Source organism: Scardinius erythrophthalmus, assembly GCF_964197995.2.
Source record: "Scardinius erythrophthalmus genome assembly, chromosome: 12".
Classification (NCBI taxonomy): Eukaryota; Metazoa; Chordata; class Actinopteri; order Cypriniformes; family Leuciscidae; genus Scardinius; species Scardinius erythrophthalmus.
In genome coordinates this window covers 16,914,774-16,939,164 of record NC_138232.1, presented here as the reverse complement: position 1 = coordinate 16,939,164, position 24,391 = coordinate 16,914,774, and the positions used below count along the sequence as shown (strand labels likewise).

At 40.1% G+C, this 24,391-nt stretch overlaps 1 protein-coding gene across 1 annotated transcript in view; it reads right to left on the bottom strand.

Moving 5' to 3' along the window:
• LOC308699601 (ribonucleoprotein PTB-binding 2-like) overlaps positions 1-20,597 on the bottom strand; it is a gene marked incomplete at its 5' end in the record, with an annotated part of 34,609 nt that extends 14,012 nt beyond the window's left edge. Inside the window, 10 exons of the mRNA XM_081380497.1 lie at positions 1,541-1,689; positions 1,955-2,066; positions 5,768-6,081; positions 6,489-6,594; positions 7,155-7,253; positions 8,286-8,368; positions 9,013-9,133; positions 18,723-18,914; positions 20,476-20,479; positions 20,578-20,597. Of these exons, the coding sequence (XP_081236623.1) occupies positions 1,541-1,689; positions 1,955-2,066; positions 5,768-6,081; positions 6,489-6,594; positions 7,155-7,253; positions 8,286-8,368; positions 9,013-9,133; positions 18,723-18,914; positions 20,476-20,479; positions 20,578-20,597 (1,200 nt within the window). The remainder of the gene's footprint in view (positions 1-1,540; positions 1,690-1,954; positions 2,067-5,767; positions 6,082-6,488; positions 6,595-7,154; positions 7,254-8,285; positions 8,369-9,012; positions 9,134-18,722; positions 18,915-20,475; positions 20,480-20,577) is intronic.
• Positions 20,598-24,391: the final 3,794 nt, after the last annotated feature.

Sequence of the window (24,391 nt, the reverse complement as noted above, 5' to 3'; positions counted from 1 at the left end):
AAGAATGATAATGGATCATCCAAAGAACCCCAACTGATCCTTTGCTACTTTCAAATATGGGTAGGTTGGTACACTTTACAATAAACATATTTATTGTATTAAAAAATAAATTATGTATGAACTTAGAATTTAGCTAGCACAGGCAAAAGCTAATACAAGCATCCAAGTAGAAGCTTGTTCAATGTAAAATTATCTGCAAAAGTCAGGTGGCGCAACCAGGAAGTCAGTCAGTGTATTTAACTAATGTACTCGCATTAAAATAATTGTTAGGTATGATGTACTTGTTCATGTTGTTTTACAAAACACTTGTGCTGCTATTGAGATGGGATTCCAGTAAGGTTAGGGACACGTTTGGTGGTATGGTTATGGTTTAAGGGTGGGTTAAGGGGTAGGGGAAGGGCCAACAGTGTAATTATAGATGTCTTTACAGAAATTATTACAGATATAATATGCAGGCATTTTTTAAATATAAGTAGAATGTAATCAATAAGTGCATTGTATCAAATTATTTATTTCAACATTAGTACATGCTAGTTAAAGACACTTAAAGTGGGACTGAGAAATCAGCATGACACAGGGAGCGCATTAAAAATTACCCAACTGTAAGAGACGCATATCTTGCAAAAAGAAAAGAGAGGTGAGGAATCCTGTTTAGTAGTTTTTATATACAGTAGTTTAAATTTAGATGAATGCATGTTTGACTTTGTTGTTATTTAATAACAATCGATTACAGTGTACTGTATCTAACCAATCTATTGCACTGTAGCCTATTCCAGTGTGTTCCGAATGTGATGTCAAGAGTTTATTCTGTTATTGATCAATTTACCACTTTTACTTCAACAGAGACTGTTGACTGAAACACTTGTATTTGTATTTTATTTTTTATATATAATTGAAATTTAATTAAAAATCCAGTATTCAGCATATGCCCTGTCATTATTAAAGGGATAGTTCACCCCCAAAAAATTATTCAGTCATCATTTACTCACCCTCAAGTTGTTCCAAACCTGTATGAATTTCTTTCTTCTGCTGAACACAAAATATATTTGGAAGAATGTTGGTAAGCAAACAGTTGATGTACCCCATTGACTTACATAGTATGGGAAAAAATTACTATGTAAGTCAATGGCTACCATCAACTGTCTTGGTTACCAACATTCTTCAAAATATCTTCTTTTGTGTTCCATGAACGAATTACAAATAATGTTTTTGTGATAACATTTTGAGAACATTATTAATGACCATAAACTTTGAAGCTGGGTGTGTATATTACTCCAGTCTTCAGTGTCACATGATCCTTCAAAAATCATTCTAATATGCTGATTTCTTGCTCAAGAAACATTTTTTGTTATTACCAATGAAAACAGTTGTGGTGCTAAAACTATCCAGGGTTCAACAAAAATATTTGTCAAGATTCTTTAATGAACAAAACGTTTTAAAATTTTATTTGAAATAGAAATCTTCTGTGTAAATGTCTTTGCTGTCACTTTTGATCAATCTGTGTGCATTTTCACATGTGCACTGCAGGTGTTGTAGTTACCTGTGTGTATTGCTGAGTGTATTGTTGAGTGTATTCTGCAGGAGTGGTCTCTGCGCTGTATTGACTGGGTGGGTGGGTGTTAGGCGGCAGGACTGTGCTGTATGTCCCAGTGTGCGCCTGCACAGTCTGAGGTTTACTGTTGCAGGGTGCTAAAGGAGACACAAAAATACTGATGTAAATCATGGCCTGCTCAGGGACACCTATTTAGAACATCTCTCATACAGACAGTCTTTATCTTCTCTGCTGGAGTGGGCTGCAGCCCATCTGGCTGTGGCCTTGAGCAGGGAGAGACAAGACAGCCATACACTGTAAATATTATAGTTGAAAATAGAGAGCTGACAGAGAAGAGATACAATCCAAGGTCTGGCAGAAGTGAGTCATCTTCAGTGTGTGCCGTTCTGATCGTGCACGTACCTTGCAGTACCACTCCAGGAAGCACACTAGCCAGGTTTAGATACGGGTTGGATGGCAACTTCACTTCTTTAGGAGGGTCTCCCAACAGAGACGTCTGACAACTGGACTGACTCTACAGAAAGAGATAAAGAAAGCGAGAGAGACACGTTGAGAAGAGCAGCAAAACAATATGCTACAGTTTTTTAGATGCTAATCTGGTACATCACCGAGTTGCTCACATATAGACCAACACAGTGAGACTGAAATGTCCGCTACTTCTCCAAACTCAGAGCATACAACTATAAAGATAACATGAAACATCTTTTGCAATATATTCGCCACTAGATGTAAGTGAAACTGACAACACAGAGAGAAATAATGTAGAGTGGTAAATTGAATCTAAAACAAAGATGAAAAACCGCACTCTCAGGTTATATTTTCATAAATTTATTATTACTATGTCCTCACAGACGCGTTTCGGCCTAAGCCATCATCAGTGTGTACTGTGAAACATTGTACCTAAATTGAATCTCCCAATTGATTTTAATTGAGGTATTTGTGAAAAGTGGGCTATTATTGGTTATCAATTATAATATTATGTAAGCAATAAAGTCCAAGAGGCTGTGACTATATTCAAAACAAAACACAGTCTTACTTGCAGAGAGACTCCGTCCACATTCTCTTCTGATTGGCAGTAATTTTTGATTGATTTTGTCACGTCTGGTGTGTTGCGTCTGGTGTGTATAATAAATAAACATGGCTAACGACTAGGGGTGTCCATGGTTAACCGATTAACCGATTAACCGTTAAAAATTGCGTAACCGAGTGAAACATTTTGCTCGGTTAAGTGGCGTCAATGGTGTGCATTGAATTTAGTTGTAATACATTTTTGCACCGCCAGAGACCGCTAGACCAGTTTTCTAATATGAAGCGGGCAAAGAAAGCGCGCGTCCGAGAATGAAGGCTGTGCGCGAGCCAGAAACAAATATAGTCAGTCAGTATCCGCGCCACTGATCGCAGCACAATAATATCTGTCTGCAGAGCCGCAGAGCCACAGCTTTACACCAGCAGTTTTACCCCGCGCATGCGCAGTTTCATCACAACAGTTTTACCCGCAGAGTCCGTTTACCGTTACATTAACCCATACAATTTGTATTATGCATTTCCTAAACATGTACTTGCTAATCAAACACTTTATATGAACAAACTACTAATCTATAAAACACAATCGGTCTTCCGACCTTTTACTGTGTTGATATGCGCGAGGGAGAGAGAGCAATACAGCGCTCGTGTTGTTTGAAGGCGGTGAGAGTGCGCGCGCGCGCGGCCGGGGCTCTCTCACTGTTTGTTCTTATGCGCCCTGTCCACTGATCTAAATAATTAGTTGTTACGACGACTTATTTGTTCCCTCGTTTTAATAAATCGTGGACACGTTGAACTATTTCCCTCCCTCATTTTGATTTAACGTGGCCAAAAACAGTTTGATACTATTAATTAGTGAATGCTAAAGACCTATATTTTGTGAATTGGTGAATATTCAGGTGAATTATTTCGTGGCCACGAATTAATAATAATTATTAAACTGTTTTTCGTCCCTGTGAAGATAGCTCTTCAGTGAAGGCCGACTACAGCTTTTTATTCCTTTTTTTTGTGAATTGGTGAATATTTATCAGTATCAGGTGAATTGTTGTGGCCACGAATTAATAATACCTCAGCACGTTTTACAAGCCCCTTCTCGATCGCAGCGGCAACGAGCACTTTGATCACTTGATTTAAAAAACAAAACATTTCAGCGCTAGATCGCCTAAAAAAAAAAAAAAAAACGAACGAAATGAATGCTCTGCTAGTTAACTGAAGATGTTTTGTTTATTTGTATTGGTATTCATGCCGCGAGATGTTTCAAAAGTGGTGACAATATCGACCTTAGAAAATAGTGGTGGGGACATGTCCCACCCGCAAATTTTGCCTATCTCGGGGTTGCGGCGCGCACACTATGGTTAACCGAGTATTAACCGCTAAGGGTCTCGGTTAACGGTTAATGAAAAACTTGAAAACGTGCAGCCCTACTAACGACCAATCAGCATCAAGGACCAGAACAATCCGTTTTATAATGTATTATCTATTATTGTACATTGTATTATTATACAATATTATATACGTTATTGGTAAATAAATATATACAATAGGGATGTCACGTGAGGAAAATTTCACACCAGTATTACTGATAACAGCGGGGGTTGTGGGGGGGCTGGGGGATCGCTTTTAACTTTCTCGCGATCACGACTACTCTGTGTATATAGGCCAATAATTAGCAGGGTTTTGCTGTATGGGCCTATAATTATATATATATATATATATATATATATATATATATATATATATATATATATATATATATATATATATATATATATATATATATATATATATATATATATATATATATATATATATATATATATATATATATAAAATATACAGTATATATATTGTTTTCCCCAACTAAATGATTGGTTGGAAATTCCATTTAGAAACCTTTGTCACTACCCACTTTGCTTTTTCTTTCACAGATTTCACAAATAAACAGCAATCCAAGAGAAGGAATGAAATGGAAAAGTACTGGCACAGAGTCTGGTATTCATCTCTAATCCAGTCACATAGAAGACAGAGCTCTCCATTAGCTGTGTAGAGTAATGCACGAGTAATCAGAGCCTACAGCACTAGTGGTCTGTCATTAAGGCTCAGAACTCTGTCAGAGTCTGTACTGAGCTCTACTAGGTGGCTGAGTGCTCGCGTCTGAATAAAGACACCCCCAGACCGAACAATGGAAATGGAGTTCTAGGAGGTCTACAGAAGCACTTCAGACAGAATCACAAGTACTGTATAAGCGAGTGTGTGCGTGTTTGTATTCAGCGTTCAAAGTGTAAAAGTGCACCCCCTTTGTTGTTTTATATACTGTATACTGTTTATATAAAAAAAACTGTAAAAACATTAATACTGTAAATGACAATTTCTTCTAACAAATGTACAAGTCTTTAGTTTTGATCAATGTCCTTGTTGAATAAAATTATTAATTTCTTTTAAAAAATTATTTTGTATTTAATTAACTAAATTAAAGGTGCATTGCGCAAGTCTCTGAGTTTTTGCAGAACTATGCCCCCTTCTGGCGACACGCGAAACTGCAACCAGAGTTGTGCACACGGTTACGTGGAGTTTGCGTTGGGGTTTGGGATGAACTAGAAGCCGGTCTCTTTGAATCCATCTTCTACTTTTGCCAAAGTCGCTTGAGTTGTCTTCGCTGATGCGGATAATGGCGGCGAATACACAAACCTGCCAGACATAGCCAGGTGAGCGTGAACGCGCATGACGTCACGCCCAGTCGATTCCGTCCCGAATCCCTCTTATTTATTTTACTGTACAGGATTATAGAGGCAATCGCAGAGATCATAGAAGGGCTCATTCAGCCCATCAGGCAATTGTTTAAGCATGTATGGGTTAGGAAAACGGTATTTTTAACATGAAAAGTTGCTTAATGCACCTTTAAATGTAAATTAGAAATATTTCGTCGCTAACAGGCGGAAACCTTGTATCTCCATATCATATTTTTTACTATTGGTCACTGTGTTTTGCAAACATTTAACCAATGAAAAGTATTAAAAAGAGCATGTGACTAAACCTTGTATCTCCATTGGATATGGTTTTTGAACAACACAAACGTGACTAAATGATAAAATGTTAAAGTCTGAGTGAATTATTCTCATTAAGTCGCAGAGATTTTGTAATTTTTTTATCTTGAGGTGAGAAATTGGAGAAGCAGAAAGCAACCAGGCTTACCGTGACGGCAGTGCTAGTCTGCACACTTGAACTGTGGTGGTTGGCTGGAGCTTTGTGTGTTGTGCTCCCCAGCAAAGGTCCCAGACTTTGTGTGTTAATCCCAGAGAGGAAGTTGTGAAGCTGTGTTTGGGAGCTTAAAGATCCCCCTGCAGTTCCTGGTGGTGCAGGCTGTTTCTCCGGAGCCAGGCATGTCGCAGTGACTCCGTTCTGATCAGAGACGGAACTCGCATGTGAACGCCCAGGTATGTGTGACACCATTCCAGCCCCAGAGTTTCCACCCTGGGATGTGACTGGAGAGGAGTCTTGGCCCAACTCTAAAAACCAGAGAACTTTGTTAAACTTTTGTAGTAAAAAAAAAAAAAACATTTAGCACCCAAAGCATATAGTTCATACTCTGGAAAACCTTCATAGTTTAGCATTTCAATTTCTCCCTCACTGTAACACCTGCATGGCACTGATATTCAAATAGAAATGACCCTGCACAAAGACATACTCTTCAAAGGTGTTTAACGCTTTGATTAATGCCTTTGCACACCAAACAGACACACGTCTGTATAAAAGCACAAAGAAAGAACTACTAATTGAAGTGGCTGCCTCGCACTGCTTATAATGGGGCTTTCAAACAGTTTGAGGATTTGCAATGCAAATGTCTTTCCCTCCAGTAGCGAATGAGACCTTTGGACCAGGCTTGAGGTCTGCAAGGTTGACCAGAAGCTCTCACCTGTGGGAGAATCTCCCAGCAACCCCTTCCCCAGAGGAACCTGTGTTCGAAGACCCAGAACTTTCTGTAGGAGCAGCCGGGATGGGTCACCTAAAAGACCCTGGACCTGGGAGGAAATGAGAGGAGGAGCGATGAAGGAGAAAAAAAAAGCAGTCAGGCCATTATATGGTCATGTGACAAACAAGTGAAAGATGAAGTACACACAGATGAGATTATTATGGCTGCAAAAATGCACATTGCGAAACAAAACACAAACATGTATTAAAGGAGATTTATGTCAGAGTTATTATTGCATGAATTATTGTTCTATTATTTATTTATTTTTTTCATGTAAATTTTCCAGTACAGATGGCATTATTATTCTTTAACCAGAACCTCAAATTTGCATTAAAAATGCCAGCTGGATTTATGGTTCTAATACTTCTCTATATAAATAAATATAAATAATGCCTTTCTGAACATAAACTGCAGTTTTCTCATTATTTACAAAAGGATTTAATGCAGAGTAGACCAATAATATCCTTGCAAAAAAAGAAAGAACTGTGAACACAATTTAGACTGTTGTTGTATAACATGCATTATTTTGCTGGTAAGTGTACTGTGGTGATATATTTCTTTTGTAATGGGTATGATGAAACACGTGAACACACACACACAGACACTCACATTAGTGATTTGCTTGTCTTTGATCTGTAAAAGCTGTTGTTGGGCCATCTGCATGTGAAGAAGATTCTGCAGAACAAGACCGTTTCCAAGAATGGCAGACTGCATGAAAGATAGAGAGATAGATAGATTGCTATACATGCTTTTCTATTTATCTGTGAAGTAGCTGCCTATTCATCATAACATATTTCCCTCTAAAGTGTTCTTTGCTATACTATAACCATTTTATCCATGATCGGCAACTTTATTTCTTTAGGGTGTTTCTTTAACTATGAGCACCTTTGCTTTGTGGACTTGGATTTCGTGGATTTCTTGACTTGTGGAAATGAATCTCCCTTAAAATAAACCTTTCAAACTCTCACTAGTTTAGACCGTCTATTTAAAATGTCCAATAGTAGATATGCATGCATCACAGCAGAATTAACTATTCTGCTGTGAATTATTCTGCTGCAGAATTAACTACACATCACTATTCATTTGGTGGTGGAAATAATGGAAATGACATCTGAAATATTTTTGAAATAAAATGGTAAACTCCTTTGTATTGCTAAAGGTAATTTCATTGGTACATTAGCATTTTTTTTTGTATTCTATATAAACAAAACTAAATTGTATTTTGAAATTTTTTACATATTCTGTTCACAAGTGACATTTACCTTCTCATTTCAAGCATGCACTTGAAACCCCAATAAACCACAATAACCACAATAAACAAAAGTCATATTTAAAAATAAATAAATAAATAATACATAATACATTTTCAAAAAATAAATACTGAAATTATTTATGTTTGTTACATTCTTTGTTAAGGTTATTATAGAACTAAAAAGGTAAAAAAAAATAATAAAATTTTTCAGTTTAAGATTTCAAGTCTGGGTCATTGGTAAAACAATCAAATCTATATATATAAAAGGCATTTGGAAAGTAGCACAAGTAAATGATGAATGCATCATAAAAGTTTCCAAAAAAAGGAAAAAAGTTTTAATGTGACCATATAACAAAAAGAAAGAAGTTAAAATATGTTAGTTTTAATAAAATCCAACCCTTAAATATACAACATAAGAACCTAAAGATAAAGAAACACCCATCAGCATTAAGTCAGTCTTGCGGGTGATTTAAAGAGAAAGCATGTACCTGCTGTGCTTTTCCTAACTGTAGCAACGCTGCAGTCAACGGTGGACGCAGGAAGGGGAGATTGTGAGGTCGGCCAAACTTTCCTGGTGGGAAACCATTAGATAAACCAAATGAGTGGGACAAATAAGAGAGGAAATAATGTGAAAAGAGCTTGTAAGCTCTCAAAATAAGATAGATGGACAGCAGAAAGTATGTGGCCGATACTGGCGGCCCACGATTTCGTCATTCCAAAATTCCAGCTTCAGTACTAATGGCAAGTTGCTCCGGAATAGGTAGAGAAGTTTAACATTTAATCATGTGCTATATTTAGTGTTGTAATTGTGTGTTCTCTTTAAGCTCTGGCCTCCACTTCTTCCTCAGCTCATTTATTCTCCCACCCAATGAAAAGTTCATTTTAATATATGATTAGGCTTTCATCAAGAGGAAAAATCTGCTCAGAATCTACAGCACTGGTGATCACTGTTACACACACATACATATGCAGAGACATGAAAGATATTTCATCTCAAAAACTACAATCCTCAGTGCCAGTACAATGCCTCTGTCTAAGAAAGTACTTAAACGTTTTACTCATGAATATTCAATAAATTATTTGGCTAATAATAAGTAAAGAGACACTTAAAAGAGGTACAGAGAGAGAGAGAGAGAGAGAGAGAGAGAGAGAGAGAGAGAGAGAGAGAGAGAGAGAGAGAGAGAGAGAGAGAGAGAGAGAGAGAGAGAGTGTTACCTCCTCGTTTGGCGTTGGGGTAGGGTCTCATAAGGACCTGGAGAGCAGCAGGATTGGTCATACTGTTGAGGAACTGGGCCAGATTGGGTTCAGGCAGTAAACCTTTCTTATTGCTCAACATCTACAGGAGCACATACATATGACAAAGATAAACAATAATTAATTATTTTATTATAAAGAAGAGCCATATATATATATATATATATATATATATATATATATATATATATATATATATATATATATACATTTTCTCCAATTTTTTGTCAGTTTAAACATCCTTAAATAAGAATAATTTACTTGGAATCAAAATTGTGTAAAATAATTTTAAATGTATCTTCAGTTAAAGGAATATATTTTCTTTTGTGGGAAACAAAGGTAATTTTTTTTAAAGAATATACACATCAGCCTTATGACCCATGAAAAGTAGTATGATATAGAATATAGAGCAAAAAAAAATTTTTTTTTTTTTTTTTTTTTTTTCAGAGGCTTAATTTGGGCAAAGATATGCAATTTGGTGCAGTTGCTCATATTAATATGGCCAAAAAGTAAGATTAAATTCTGATAGATTGTAATGTAGCTCAGTGAGATCTTCATAGGAGTATAGCAGACTATAAGCATAAACTGCATATAAATATCAGTTGTCACTCTATATCCCCCAAAACTCTTAGCAAGATGATATTTAAATGCTTTACTTTATGATCAAAGCTCTCTGGTTTTTATTTTGGGGGGCAAAACACACAGTATAATGCAATACAATGATGACTGGGAGATATGCAATAAACGCTCCTCAGAAGCCTCACATTTTGAAATTATTTTTTAAAAGTTGCTTCAGTTTAGTAAGTGTTCATCTTGAAATATTACTAACAATCTAAGTTATTTTTATGCTTATTTTTATGAAGAACATTTTAGAATTATACTAAAAGGGTCTTTACTTGGTAAAAAAGTAGTAAAACTATCAATCAGATGACAACAGGTTTTTCTGATCATGTCTATAATTTAGAGGCTTTAGAAATGTATCAAATAATATGCGTATCAAATATGGTTCAGTAGGCTTTATAGGGTTAAGATGTTTTTTTCTTTTTTTTTCATATTTGATGTCTTGTCAAATATTTATCCGGAATGTTTTTGTCCCAGCGGTGACTGAGCATGTGTGACCGTGTGTATTTGTTGGCATGGGGGAGACGCTTGCAGACATGCGGAACCCCTGATTAGATCTCTGATGTCTGCTAGAGGTGTGGATCCATCCCAACACACTCCAACTCCATCTGCTGACTACTACTCCCCCACCCACACAAACTTGTGCACATACACACACAAATTGTGGTGCTTTCATACTGGAATGGGTGAAGCCAAGGATGTAACAACATATTCAAGAATGAGAGGACATACATAATAATTTAAGAATCAGGGGAATGTGGTGGTGGTGGTGGTGGTGGTGGCCTTGGGTGAAGCAGCAGATGGATGGAGTATTTGGGAAGAGGGAGTGAAGAGACAGTTGGCCTATCTCTTTATACGGATGAAAAAAGCGTCCCATCATGCCCCCTGCCTAGAGCTTCAGAGATGGATTAGCAGAACGCTCTGTTCCTGATGTGTGCTTCCAAAGAGCCATAAACTACAGCTCAAATGCTCTATTTTTCACACCATTAGAAAATTGATTGAATCCATAAACACTGAAACAAAAACATCAGGTGGTTTATACTAATCTAACGTTTTCTCAATTTTGAGTTCTTAAATAACAGACAGTACAGATATAAAAATAAAGCAAATATTATGAAATAAGAGATCAGATAGTGTATGAAGCACTAATTCTTCACCAATTCAGCGCATTTTAGAGGTATAATACAAAGTAATATAAAAGAATTAGGGATACACGTTTCGATACCAAAACTGGCAACACACATTTGGATTAAAACTAAATTGTGCACGTAAGTAGTTCCCTACTTCATTACAGGAAAATGTCAAGTGATAACTGTACTGCTGCACTGGAAAAGCTCTACATGTGCAATCTGCCATCAAATGAAAGATAAAATAGGACAGAATGATAACAACTAATATGGAAAATTTTAACAATACATTTTAACAGACACAATTATGCATAAAAATGAATATAATGCCAAGTAATATACTGTATATACAGTGGGGGAAATAATTATTTGATCCCCTGCTGATTTTGTAAGTTTACATTTACATTTATTCATTTAGCAGACGCTTTTTTCCAAAGCGACTTACAAATGAGAACAACAGAAGCAGTGAAACTAACAATAGGACAACAATATGCAAGTGCTATTACCCTTCCCAGTTTAATCTAATGCAGTACATGTACTTATTTTTTTAAAGATAATAGATATAGAAGATAAATATATGTATGTTAGGGGTAGAACGGTACATAAATTCGTATTGAACCGAAATGGTACGGGCGTCACGGTTCGGTGCATGAATATACACGGAGAATACATGGTATAAAAATAAATAAAATTCACGTGCAAATGAATGAATGTAATGCGGAACTACTGTTAGATACAGGTACTTTAGGGACACCTAATCTATAGCTCCGATTTAGCTCTGAAGCTCCATAGCTATAATGAACAGGCTGCGATGTCAAGATTGCAATGCTGGAATATGTTGTGTGAGTGTGTGTGTGTGTGTGTGTGTGTGTGTGTGTGTGTGTGTGTGTGTGTGTGTGTGTGTGTGTGTGTGTGTGTGTGAGAGAGAGAGAGAGAGAGAGAGAGAGAGAGAGAGAGAGAGAGAGAGAGAGAGAGAGGGGCGTGGGCGCGATCAAACAGTGGAAACATAAAAACATACTCCGTCATTTTGTTCATACAGGACATCATTCAAAATGCAGTGTTTACTTACATTTGTGTACACTCACAATAAAACACAACATTGTGCTTTTGTCAAACTATAAACTCTTGTCAAACTGTAACCAACAACTGTCACCCAACCAAAATTACACACACACACACACACACACACACACACACACACACACACACACACACACACAGTTTAAAAGCTAAAAATATTTATCCAACCCCATTTAAAAACAGTCTGTCGGTGCCATCTTTTGAACATTCATCATATTGCATTGGTTTTCATTTCTTGTCCTCAAATAGAGCACTGATCTGTTTATTTTTAAGTTACACATTCTACATTGATTGAAAAAGAAAATCAAATGTGTTTTTAATAGTAGTATTATTTTATACAGTAATAAATTATTTATAATTCAGATGAGAATAAAGTTAATGTTAATTAAAATTTTAAGGAAAACAAATATATTGATCTGAAATATAGCAAAATAATTTTAAATTTATTCAGGTACAATTACCAAACATATCTCAAGGTCTTTTTATCTTTTTATTAATTTAATTAATACACTAATTATATAAAACTAATGTCAATGCACTACAAATAAACTGGTTCTATGCCTTTACTTTATTAATAAAACTTATTTAAAAAATACAAGGCTTAAGACATTTATTTTCCTTTGGTGGTACATCCTGAGACATGCACACTAAAAACAAATTGCCCTCTACATTTTTGTTTTGCTTTTCCCTCCATTGTACCGAACTGTGATGTCTGAACAGAGGTATGAACCGAACCATGAATTCTGTGTACCGTTCCACCCCTAGTATATGTGTATATCTGTATGTGTGTGTGTGTGTGTGTGTATATATATATATATATATATATATATATATATATATATATATATATATATATATATATATAATAATACAGGTATCAATATCAGCAAGTTCCAAAAAATGAAAGTATCTGTATCATACTTTTTCTGGAAAAAAGTGGGACATCCCTAAAATTACATAATATAAAGTAATATAAAAGTACGGAAGCCCTGAACAGTGACAAAAAAACAAAAACAAAAAATCTGTAAACAAATGTTTTTCTAAAATTACAAGAATAAGAGATTAAAGTCTATTTCGAGATTAAATTTCGAGATTAAAGTCTAAATATTTCAAGAATAAATTAAATTACGAGAATGTCTTCCGTAGAAGTTCTTTTTGTGTGTGTGTTTCCAATGCACCGGAATATACTTTACAGGCTAAAACGTCCCGGTTACGTATGGTAACCCTCGTTCCCTGAGTCCAGGGAACGGAGACGCCTCGTCGGGGGAGTTCCCCTGACGAATTGGGATAATGCTAGGGAGACCAATTGCCTTCGAGTGAGTTAAAACGAACCAATGAACATTGGCATGCAACATTTGCATTCCGCAGCCCGCCTACGAGTGCGGGTATAAAGGCGGAAGCAAGCGCATACACAAATGCTTTTCGCTGAGGAGCCGGACGGTGTCCAGTCCTCCGCGAAGGTACAGCAGCATGGCGACGGGACGAGGCGTCTCCGTTCCCTGGACTCAGGGAACGAGGGTTACCATACGTAACCGAGACGTTCCCTTTCGTCATCAGGGAACTCCGACGCCTCATCGGGGGAGTTCCCCTGACGAATTGGGATCCCTACCAAAACGCCAAGGTGCTGGCCCCTTCCAGCGCCCAGCTAAGCTACCCTGCAGCAGTTTCCAGAAATGTTGCGGGAGCTAGCTAGGGAATCACACTGCTGTTCCGCAAGACCCAATCAGTGGATATTGGATAACACTGGGAAAGTGCGCCCGTCCCCAAGGAAAATAATAATGGGGGGGAACGCTGCGGAAGCTGAGGCAGCCTAGAGGAAGGCTCTCAAATACACACATGTACTAACCACGTAGGGTAGTGAAACATATGGCAGTCCTTGAAGGTAGTCCCAGTCCGGAGGAGTGAGGAGCGTACTCAACAGGGACGACAGAATGAGTCTGTCAAGGGGAAGACACGGCTGAACTGCATGTGGCAATCACGGGTCGCCGCAGGGACCACTGGAAAAGGCACCCAGTCTACTAGCAACTCCTTACTGAAGGTAGCAGACCTGCTGCTGGCCGGTCCGCAACGCCTAGCACCGGAGGGGGTGATGGAGGAACTCACAAGGTTAGCCGTTTGCTGGGTAACCAACGGAGCAAAAGACGTACGTATCCGCTCACGGAATGGCGTCGCAAGCCGACACACCTATTCACTCTAATTACTGGCCGTAGTGAGTACTCGGGAGGAAACAGGTTCCACACGTAGGCTATAAAACCTAGCGAACGTGTTCGGTGTCGCCCAGCCCGCAGCTCTACAAATGTCTGTTAGCGAGGCGCCTTGTGCCAGAGCCCAAGAAGCGGCAACACTCCTAGTAGAGTGAGCCCGCAACCTGGGTGGGCAGGGCTCACCCTGGGACTCATAAGCCCTGGTGATAGCATCCACTAGCCAGTGGGCTGACCTCTGCTTGGAGACAGCCTTCCCCTTCTGCTGGCCTCCGTAACAAACAAAGAGCTGATCTGGGGTCCTGAAGCTTTGCATTCTGTCTATATAAACCCGGAGGACCCGGACAGGACAGAGAAAAGATAGGGCTGGGTCTGCCTCCTCCTGGGGCAGCGCTTGCAGGTTCACCACCTGGTCCGCGAAGGGAGTGGTAGGAACCTTGGGCACATATCCGAGCCGGGGTCTCAATATAACATGAGAAAGGCCAAGCCCGAACTCTAGGCACGATTCGTCGACCGAAAATGCCTGCAGATCCCCTACCCTCTTGAAGGAAGCCAATGCTAACAGGAGCGCTGTCTTAATGGACAGAACATTAAGCTCAACTGTCGGTAAAGGCTCAAAGGGAGGACTTTGGAGCGCTTTAAGCACTAAAGATAAGTCCCAAGAGGGTACAGGGTGCAAATCGCAAGGTGGATTTAGCCTCCAAGCACCCATGAGGAATCTGATGAACAGGTCGTGCTTCCCACGGACTTACCTTCAAATACAACGTGATGTGCGGCTATCGCGGCAACATACACTTTGAGGGAGGAGGGGAACAGCCTTCGCTCCAACCCATCTTGCAGGAAGGAAAGCACGACTCTGATCGGGCTAGTTCGTGGGTTCTCCCCGTGGGAAGAACACCAGTCGACAAACAGGTTCCACTTCAGAGCGTAGAGGCGGCTCGTAGAGGGGGCTCTAGCAGAAGAGATGGTATCTACCACTGCCTGTGGCAGGCCATCTAGAACCTCTAGAACCTCCGCGTCCCGTCTAGGGACCAGACATGGAGTTTCCAAAGGTCTGGACGCGGGTGCACTAGGGTGCCCCTTCTCTGAGAAAGTAGGTCCTTCCTCAGAGGAATCGGCCAAGGAGGGGCTGTCGCGAGGAGCATGAGTTCTGGGAACCAAGTCCGGGTTGGCCAATACAGGGCCACCAAAAGGACCTGCTCCTCGTCCTCCCTGACCTTGCACAGGGTCTGTGCAAGAAGGCTCACTGGGGGAAACGCATATTTGCGTAGGTCCCGGGGCCAGCTGTGTGCCAGGGCATCCGTGCCGAGACTTCCTTCGGTCAGGGAGTAATACCACTGGCAATGGGTCGTGTCCGGAGAGGCAAACAGGTCTACCTGCGCGGCTCCGAAGATTCGCCAAATCAGCTGGACCACCTGGGGATGGAGTCGCCATTCTCCCGGAAGGGGAGGCTGACGTGAAAGCTCGTCGGCCACACGATTGAGCTCCCCGGGGACATGAACGGCACGAAGCGACCTCAGATGCTTCTGACTCCATAAGAGGAGGTGGGAGGCGAGTCGCGACATACGACGGGAGCGTAGACCACCTTGTTGGTTGATGTATGCAACGGTCGCAGTGCCTATAGACGAGCACGAAAACACGTAGGCTTCAAGTCAACGTCCCACATTGTATATAATTGTATATATATATATTGTAATATAAAATGTAAAAATTAAAAATTTTAATTATATTTTATAAATCAATCATTATAATTTATAATTGTACATAATAATTTGAATTTTAAATTACAATGTAAAAAGCAATGTAAAAATGTTTAAATGCATAAATTTGACTTTGATGCAACTTGTATTTAAAAAATATGTTAAAAAGCAACAAACAAGATCATAGATTGCATATATTGAAAAAACAACATCTGCTAGATTATCAACACTGTAAAATGTGTTTTCATCATTAGATCACTTATTGTCACGTGTCAGCGTTTGTTTGGACTTTCAGTTTGAGTTTTGATTGGCTCCTGTTCTCCTTTGTTCTTTTCCCGCCCTCCACAATTTTACATACAGTTCTGTAACTATGATAAGCACCCTGAAAAAAACTCTTTTTCAATGCTCAAATGACACAAACTGAGGCACAGCAGAGTCATTGAACATGACTGATATCTAACCAGTAGGCACGTATCTTTCGACGGTTTTGCGTATGAGCTCCCGGAGCACTAACCAGTCAGGAAGACAAGTGCAGACACCTGCTAGTCCCCAAGCAAGTGCTAAAATTATATGACTACACTCACACACAAAAGCAATGGCCCGTTAGACTGAAGGGAAAGCTTGTGCCCTCACAGTCTGTGTAAGAGTGGGTAGGCGGGTCTCAGAGACAGACAGCAGAGTACAGAGATGCCTGTGGCACGGATGGGTGGACTTCTCGAGAAATGTCAGCTTGCATTTGCTCTATTTGGCTTGATATTTTTCAGAGGAAAAAGGAGAAGTAAGGGAGAGAGAAAGAGTGGAGGAGAAAGAGAAAGGAGAGAGGAGGGGAGACAAAAAGCATTATATTAAAGACCCCATGACATCAAAATAGCAGTTTGTGGCTTTCGTTCATATTTGTTAGCTTTGAAGTCATCTATATGCTTTTATAAGCTTTTAATAAAAGCTTTTTATAAGCTATACGCTTTCCTGTAGCTCAAACAGTAGAGCGTTGGTGCTTGCAACACCAAGGTCATGGGTTCCATTCCAAGGGAAAGCAAGAACTGATAAGAATGTAAATGTGCACCTTGAAATGCAATGTAAGTTGCTTTGGATAAAAGCGTCTGCCAAATGAATATATGTAAACGTAGATAAAATTGCTAAAAAATATTAATTAGTTTATATTTAAATTCTTCACTGGAAAAATAGACCAAAAATATTGATGACTTGCACACAGGAGCGTATACAAAAATGTTGTACAATAAAATTATCTAGAATGAAAATGTCCCCTGTCATAATACCACCTTGCCTCTGACTATTGTCAAAAGGCTATTAGCTATTTTTAAAAAAGGAAGGATAATATCTTTGATATGTCCTACTTAATTTTCCTGTTTCATTAGGACATGTCCACCATAATAACGTGGATACACAAATTGTTTTCATGAAATAATTTCATGGGGTCTTTAAACATATTCCATCTTTAAAAAATAACCAAAAATCCTCTTCTTTCTCTTCTCTGCAATTCTCCTCTGCTCTACTAGCTTGTTTCCTAATCTAGCTTTCTAATATATGTGGCATTGTATACAGAGAATCTGTGACAAATTGCTTATGCTCCTCTACCGAAAGTCACTTTGGATAAAAGCTCCTGTATAATGTAAAAAGATAACGGTAGTCAGATATTTTATTGTCCACTAGAAGTGAAAAGCTGAACAATGAAATCAATCAATGTTCGGATGTAGCAAACTGCTCTGCCAACAATATACTGAATTCTGCAGAATTAAGTCCCACATTCAAAATGAAATGTTACATTTGAAATGCCAGACAAAAAAAATCTGCGTTCTAACAAAACATCAATGAGAACCACTATCTGAGACATGAAGGAACATGACAGAGTGATTTTGTGTATGTAGGCTGGGCTGTATTCAGTTGTGCTAAAAGACAGTAAAATGTGGTCTGTTAATAAGCTTGTCACATAGACAGCACAAAAAAAGATGCTAAATATAAATAATAAAATGCAACCAACCATAATATATATATTGCAATATCTTGTGTTGCATTTAAAGTTTGAGGTTTTTTAAAGAAATGAATTTATTCAGCAGACACATTAAAGTGCCAGCAAAGACTTTTACATTATTACAAAAAAATAAAATAATTAACTATACTGTTGTTTTGAACTTTTTATTAATCGAAAATCCTGAAAAAAAAATCGAATCAAACACAAACTTTTGCATGGTAGTGTAGGCTATATATTAAATGTTTTTAATAAAATACTGTATAACACATGATTATATATTAAAATAATAATAATCTTTTTAAGACTTTATTAAGAACAAGGGGGGGAATTTAGAGCTCAAGCTGAATCTCTTCATCATGAACAGAAAGCTAAATACTGTATGCTTACTTTTTTACTTGCTTTACTTTTATCTTACTCGAGGATTATACGAAAATGTGAACCAAACTGCATTAAATACATATTCACCAGCAGCAAAAAAACATAAACATGGTTTGTGTCTACCACAATGTGTATTATGTAGTGAATTATTGGGTGCTGAGAGCAAGAAACCAACAAAATTAAAGAAATGTTTAGAAACCAAATGCTCAAACTTTAATCCGAGTCCCGAAGCAAAACCATTGGGTTGAAGAACATTAGTTAACGCTCAACACCACTGACAGTCTCTTCAGGACAGTGTTGTTTTAGACAGACTGCTGGTTTATGTGGATCTGTCCAGCGTGATGAAAATAGCCCTGTGGTTTATTTCAGGCCTCGGAAATGCAGCGGAGGTCTGGAGATGTCTGAAACAGCAGGGTTTGTATGAATACTGTAATTAAACTGTCACCACTGCCGTTTCACACATGCATGTGTGTGCGTTAATGCTTCTGCATGAATGTGTGGGAAACGCTCTTGTTGCTTGCTGTGACGGTAAAGACAATGGCACTTGTCCCCTGTGATTGTGCGCGTCACTCACCACACCCTGAGCAGCGATGAGGGCGGCGAGAGTGCTGCGTCCAGAGGTTCCTGGGGGACAGAGAGACAGGCGTATCTCCTGACCCTGGATCAGCTGTCTGTCCATCTCCAGCAGCATGGCTTCAGCCTGCTCCGCCGTCTCATACTCCACAACAGCGAAACCCCGCACTGGACTTCCCTCATCCTGAGCCAGCTACAACACACAAACACACACACACACACACACTGTGTTTAGAGATCAACAAATCTTGCCAAAGGCATGTGATTTTGGTACATCATTACAATCCAATGTTATAATCATATCTCGGTTCTTGCGATGCATGATTATTTTATGAAACCATAAAATTAACAATTTCATTCATTTTCATTAAAATTCTCAACTGGAAGCCAAATGTATTCTGCAGACATGAGATCTCAGCTCTGCTGGGTTGTGCAGAGCCTTAAGGAACCCACTGATTTGTGACTTCTGGTGTTGATTTGTGAGCTGCCTGCAGCTAAAAGATGTGGTTAATGATTGTGACATCTGACATGAGATGAATAAAACCCCACAGCATACTAAGCACTACTTTGATATTAGAACGGAAATTGCGTTTTAATTATTGAGTATTTTTCCTTGTGGCAAACATGAACTTGTCTGTTTATTGATACTGCAGGGTCCAAATATCTGGGATCACAAATTATATATATATATATATATATATATATATATATATATATATATTATTAGCATGTCATTACAAAGGATTTCAAATTTACTTATTTGATTAGTGACCTAGAAATGCAGTAGAATATTTCATTCATTTTTTTATTTAACTATAATTTAACTATAATTACTATCCTAAAACCACTGTTTTAGGCAGCAAGCAGCATATCACTGGATGTTGTGACGTCTTTGCTGAGTCAGTGAGAAAAGTTGCATTGCAACAAGGTTAATCAAAAACAGAGATGACAACATTTCATACTTTCAATAATCCAGCCGTGTCCAGATCTGAAACTAGACTCTGTCTGTGGGAGAATGTGCTGTGTTCAAGCAGGCAAGTCAACGCTTTGTTTATAGTTTTTTTCATGACTCTGGATGGGGTGAAAAGAAGTCTGGCTTTGGTCATATTTTCTGCTACAACATCTCTAACATGCAATGCCTCCAAAAAGTACATGGTCACTTAAGCTATGCTTTAAGATGCATGATTTCCATCGCATTAAGTAACAGAATATTTGGGACCACTGTACCCAGCAAGCAATTTTGCAATTAAAACACGTCTAATAGCGGTCCAAACACAGGCCTGATGTCTAGGCTAAAACAAGGCAAAATTTGGGCAGTCAGTGACAATTTAATAGACATCTAACTCTAAACCATAGCCCAAAAATAGACTAGTCATCAATTAGATGACATGTCAAAGAAATGAAACCAAACACCTTGTAATGACTGTTGACTTTGCTTACATGATGGAATATCATACGTCTCGCAAGTTATTTTGGCAAAAACGACATGTAACCAAATTCGATGTTATTTTGGCTAGAAGTGGGTTACTCATAGCCGGACTATATGGGGTCTATAGTTAACCTAGACGGTGAAATGAAGACTAGGCTATTGCTTGCTGGGTACCGGAGACAACACATTAAATCAAATTGCAAGCAAGAGTATTTAACGATAAAAGTGATTCACCATAAAAACTTGCACATAAGCTTACTTGCAAATATGCTAAAGACTCTCTAATTCCCAGCACAATTTACCAGTCAGTGTTTTTGAATCTCACAATCCTAATGAGGAACCACACAGGGAATCAAGAACATTCACAAGGTGAGCTTGAGTAAACACACACAAACACACACTCTCCAGATGTGTTGTGAGGTGTTGCCTTTCATCTATGTGCGTCATTTCGTCGAATTGGCCTCAAGGGAGTACAGCGACACCTCATCAAAACATCTCCACCAACTGCCAAGGACTGATCAGTGGAAAGAACAGCCTCCTCTACCTCTCCTTCAACACATTCAGCTTAAAGCTAAGTGGATACCATGACTTAAAAATAATCTGGATCATGATCATATTATATATTTTGTGCCGATCAGTCTCTTTCTCAGTCAATTCGGTTCATTATTCAGAACAATGACTCCTGTGCTTTATTCTGATTCACCAACTTTGACTGATTCATTACAAAGAATCTCACTAGTCAAGTGATTTGTTTACGTTTTATGCGGTTCATTTCTTTTATCTGTGCAGTTAGCAACGACAAATCAATAGAACATTGTGTTAACGAGTTTAATGGCAACATATTACATATTTTGTGCCACCTATTCTCTTTCTCATCACAAGCAATTCACAAGTTCGCAACTCCTGAATAGCTGTGCAGTAAACACTGAATTACAGCCTTCCTACAGAAAGAGAGATGAACACAGATGGAGGGATGAGGAAAAAAAGGATGAAGGTTGAATCGAGGGGGGTGGAAGAAACTGATCAGCTATTGGCAGTTACTGGGATGGAAATGAGACCCCTGAGGGAACATAGATGGAGGAAATAGGGAATGAGAGAGAGAGAGAGAGAAGAAAGGGAGTTCTGGAGGGGGAGTGAATGAATGAACGGATAATGTGAGAGTGAAAGAAGAAGAGGGAAAATATAGAGCGCAGTAGAAAAGAGAGGATGTTGAGAGAACGTGAGATGAAGATGGGCTGATTGAAGGACAGACAGAAAAGAGTGGCATAAAGGATGATAGAAGCAAAAGGAAACACATAGTCAGATTCAATGTGGGATCTTATACATGTACATGTGCACAGACACACACATATAGTACATGGTGGTGAGAGGAAACCATGAATCTGTAATGCGTACAAGTGTGGCCTGGATATTTCTTTCACACTGTCACACACACACACACACACACACACACACGGCATACGTCCTTGGCAGTAATAATAAGTGGTGTGGTATGTCTCGGGAGGAACCCGGGCTTATCTGTGCCAGTTATAATGCAGTCAGGACAGTGTATGTAAAAGCCTAAATATAGAGAAGGAAAAGCATTCGTCATTTGGAAGAGTGTCAAACATTTGTGTGTGTGTCCGTTTGAACACTTTGGTGAATGCACACCATTCCTAGAATCTCTTCCCAGAGGAACATTTTACAGCTCTTCTATAGTTCAGCAGTTTTATTGGCAGCAGTTACGTTTCATTTGAATATCAATAGATATTTTATCTAAAATGTCTTGAAAATAATATAGCTGAGAGCAGAGAGCATTAATTTTGAAGCTCATGTGTGAACATGATCCAAATAGTCAAAAGAATAAATCCTGTGGATGTTTTTGGGAACAAACTTCTAGAGTTTGTGAAAATTTAAATGAATTTACATTAAAGTGGCACCTAGAGTTGAAGGGGTGTGTAATTGCCTGAGTGGTGGGTGGCTCCATCCCACCAAATTCAGTGTCTCTGTTATATGGTTTTTAATACCCAAATAAATGTAGAATTATTGACCAATGCGATACATTAAAAAATACCTTATATCGACCAATAATTGATAATGACTAATTTTTCTTTTTTTCAGGCCTTCCTGTTTCATGTTCCTGCTCTCTCTCTTGTTTATATCTTGTTTAAAAAAACCTAGTGAAAAGAGATATGGAATATGAAAAACGTTTCGGTTACTCACGTAACCTCTGTTCTCTCTAGAAGAGGGAACGAGTATTGCGTAGTTGCTTACGCTACGGGAAAGCCTTTCTTTCTCGAGATACTGAAGCCAAAAATTATCCTAATTTTTATAATCTTGTCAACGCAGTGCGGCAGCCTGCAGACCTAGGGCAAGCTTACTAGCGTGCCCATTGGCTGCCCTGCGGCAACTGCAGCAGCCTACCGCTGAGCCCTTGGCGTGACGTCACGACCAATGAGCGCGCTTGGCGCGCTTAATGCGTCACAGCCCGCGAAAAGGGGTGTGGCTTAGCGTATATAAACAGGGCTCGGAGGCTGCTTCTCTGGTTTCTGTCGCATGAAGAGAAATGAGCTCGTGGTGCGAGCACGGCGGGCTACGCAATACTCGTTCCCTCTTCTAGAGAGAACAGAGGTTACGTGAGTAACCGAAACGTTCTCTTACGAGAGGTTCTCTCGTATTGCGTAGTTGCTTACGCTACGGGAACGCCCTTGTCAACGCCGTGCGCGCCCAGCATCCACTGAATGAGTCCCAGGGAGAGCCCGGGGAACGTGATAGCAGAGAGCCGGGCGGCCCGAAGAGGGCTAGCGCCGTACAAAAGCACACACTAGGGGGTTAGGAGCGGCACGGCCGGTCCGAACTGACAATTCCCTGCATAGTGCAGCTCAACCAGTAGAGCTAAATCACACAACGTAGCCCGCGCACAGATAGTGGGCTGGCATACACGAGACTTAGACTGATAACACTTTCGCCTGCAAGGCGGGAACATCCAGGTTGTAAAACCTAACAAATGTGGAGGGGGAGGCCCAGCCTGCCGCTGCACAAATGTCATGAATGGGAATCCCGCTGGACCACGCCCACGACGAGGCCATGCCTCTGGTGGAGTGAGCTTGAATGCCCAATGGGCACTGCAGGTCTTTAGACGCATAAGCAGCAGCAATAGCGTCCACTATCCATCTGGACAGGCTGTGTTTCGAGGCGGCGAGACCCTTGGTGCGCCCGCCAAACGAAACAAAGAGCTGTTCCACCACTCGTTTGACTGAAGACAGTGCTATCAGAAAAACGGTTTTGAGCGTGAGGTATTTCATATCCACAGTTTCCAAGGGTTCGAAGGGATGCGCTTTCAGGGCCTCCAAGACCAGTGAAAGATCCCACATAGGAACCGAGGGGGGTCGCGGGGGGTTCATCCTCCTGGCTCCTCTAAGGAAGCGGATGACGAACTCGTTCCTTCCTAATGCGCGGCCCAGCTCTGAACAGAGAGCGCTGAAATGGCCGTGACATAGACTTTGAGCGTGGAGGGGGACCTGCCCGCGTCCAGTAACTCTTGAAGGAAACACAGTACTCGCGATACCCCACATGTCTGTGGATCGAGCCCCTTAGCAGTGCACCATCTGTTAAACACTGACCATTTCGACATGTAGAGCCGCCTCGTAGAGGGGGCTCTAGATTGTATGATCGTGTTCATGACCCCGTCTGGCAGATCAGCGTGTAATCATTGAGGCTCCACGCATGCAGAGACAGCGCTCTGGATGGGGATGCCATATCGAGCCGCGGGCTTGAGAGAAAAGGTCTCTCTTCACCGGTATCGGCCAGGGGGCTGAGTCTGCCAGCTGTATTAGATCCGGGAACCAAGCTTGGTTCTCCCAGTATGGGGCTAAGAGGAGCACTGTGTGGCGCGCTTCCCTGATTCTCTTGATGACCTGAGGCAGCAGAGAGACCGGGGGAAAAGCATACAGCGGGCCGCTGGGCCGGGTCTGGGCCAGCGCATCCTCGTTCTTCGAGAAGAACTCTGGGCAATGAGCGTTGTCTTTTGACGCAAAAAGGTCGACTTTCGCTTTGCCGAAACGGCGCCACAGTGACTGGACTGTTTGGGGGTGTTGAGACCACTCCCCAGGGGGAACGCTGTCCCTGGACAGTCTGTCGGGGCCCTCGTTCAGGTGGCCAGGCACATGCGCGGCTCTCTCAGCGAGCGCAGAGAGTGCTGAGCCCACACGAGGAGGCGTTCCGCCAGGGTGCAGAGCGTCTGATCTGACACCGCCCTGGCG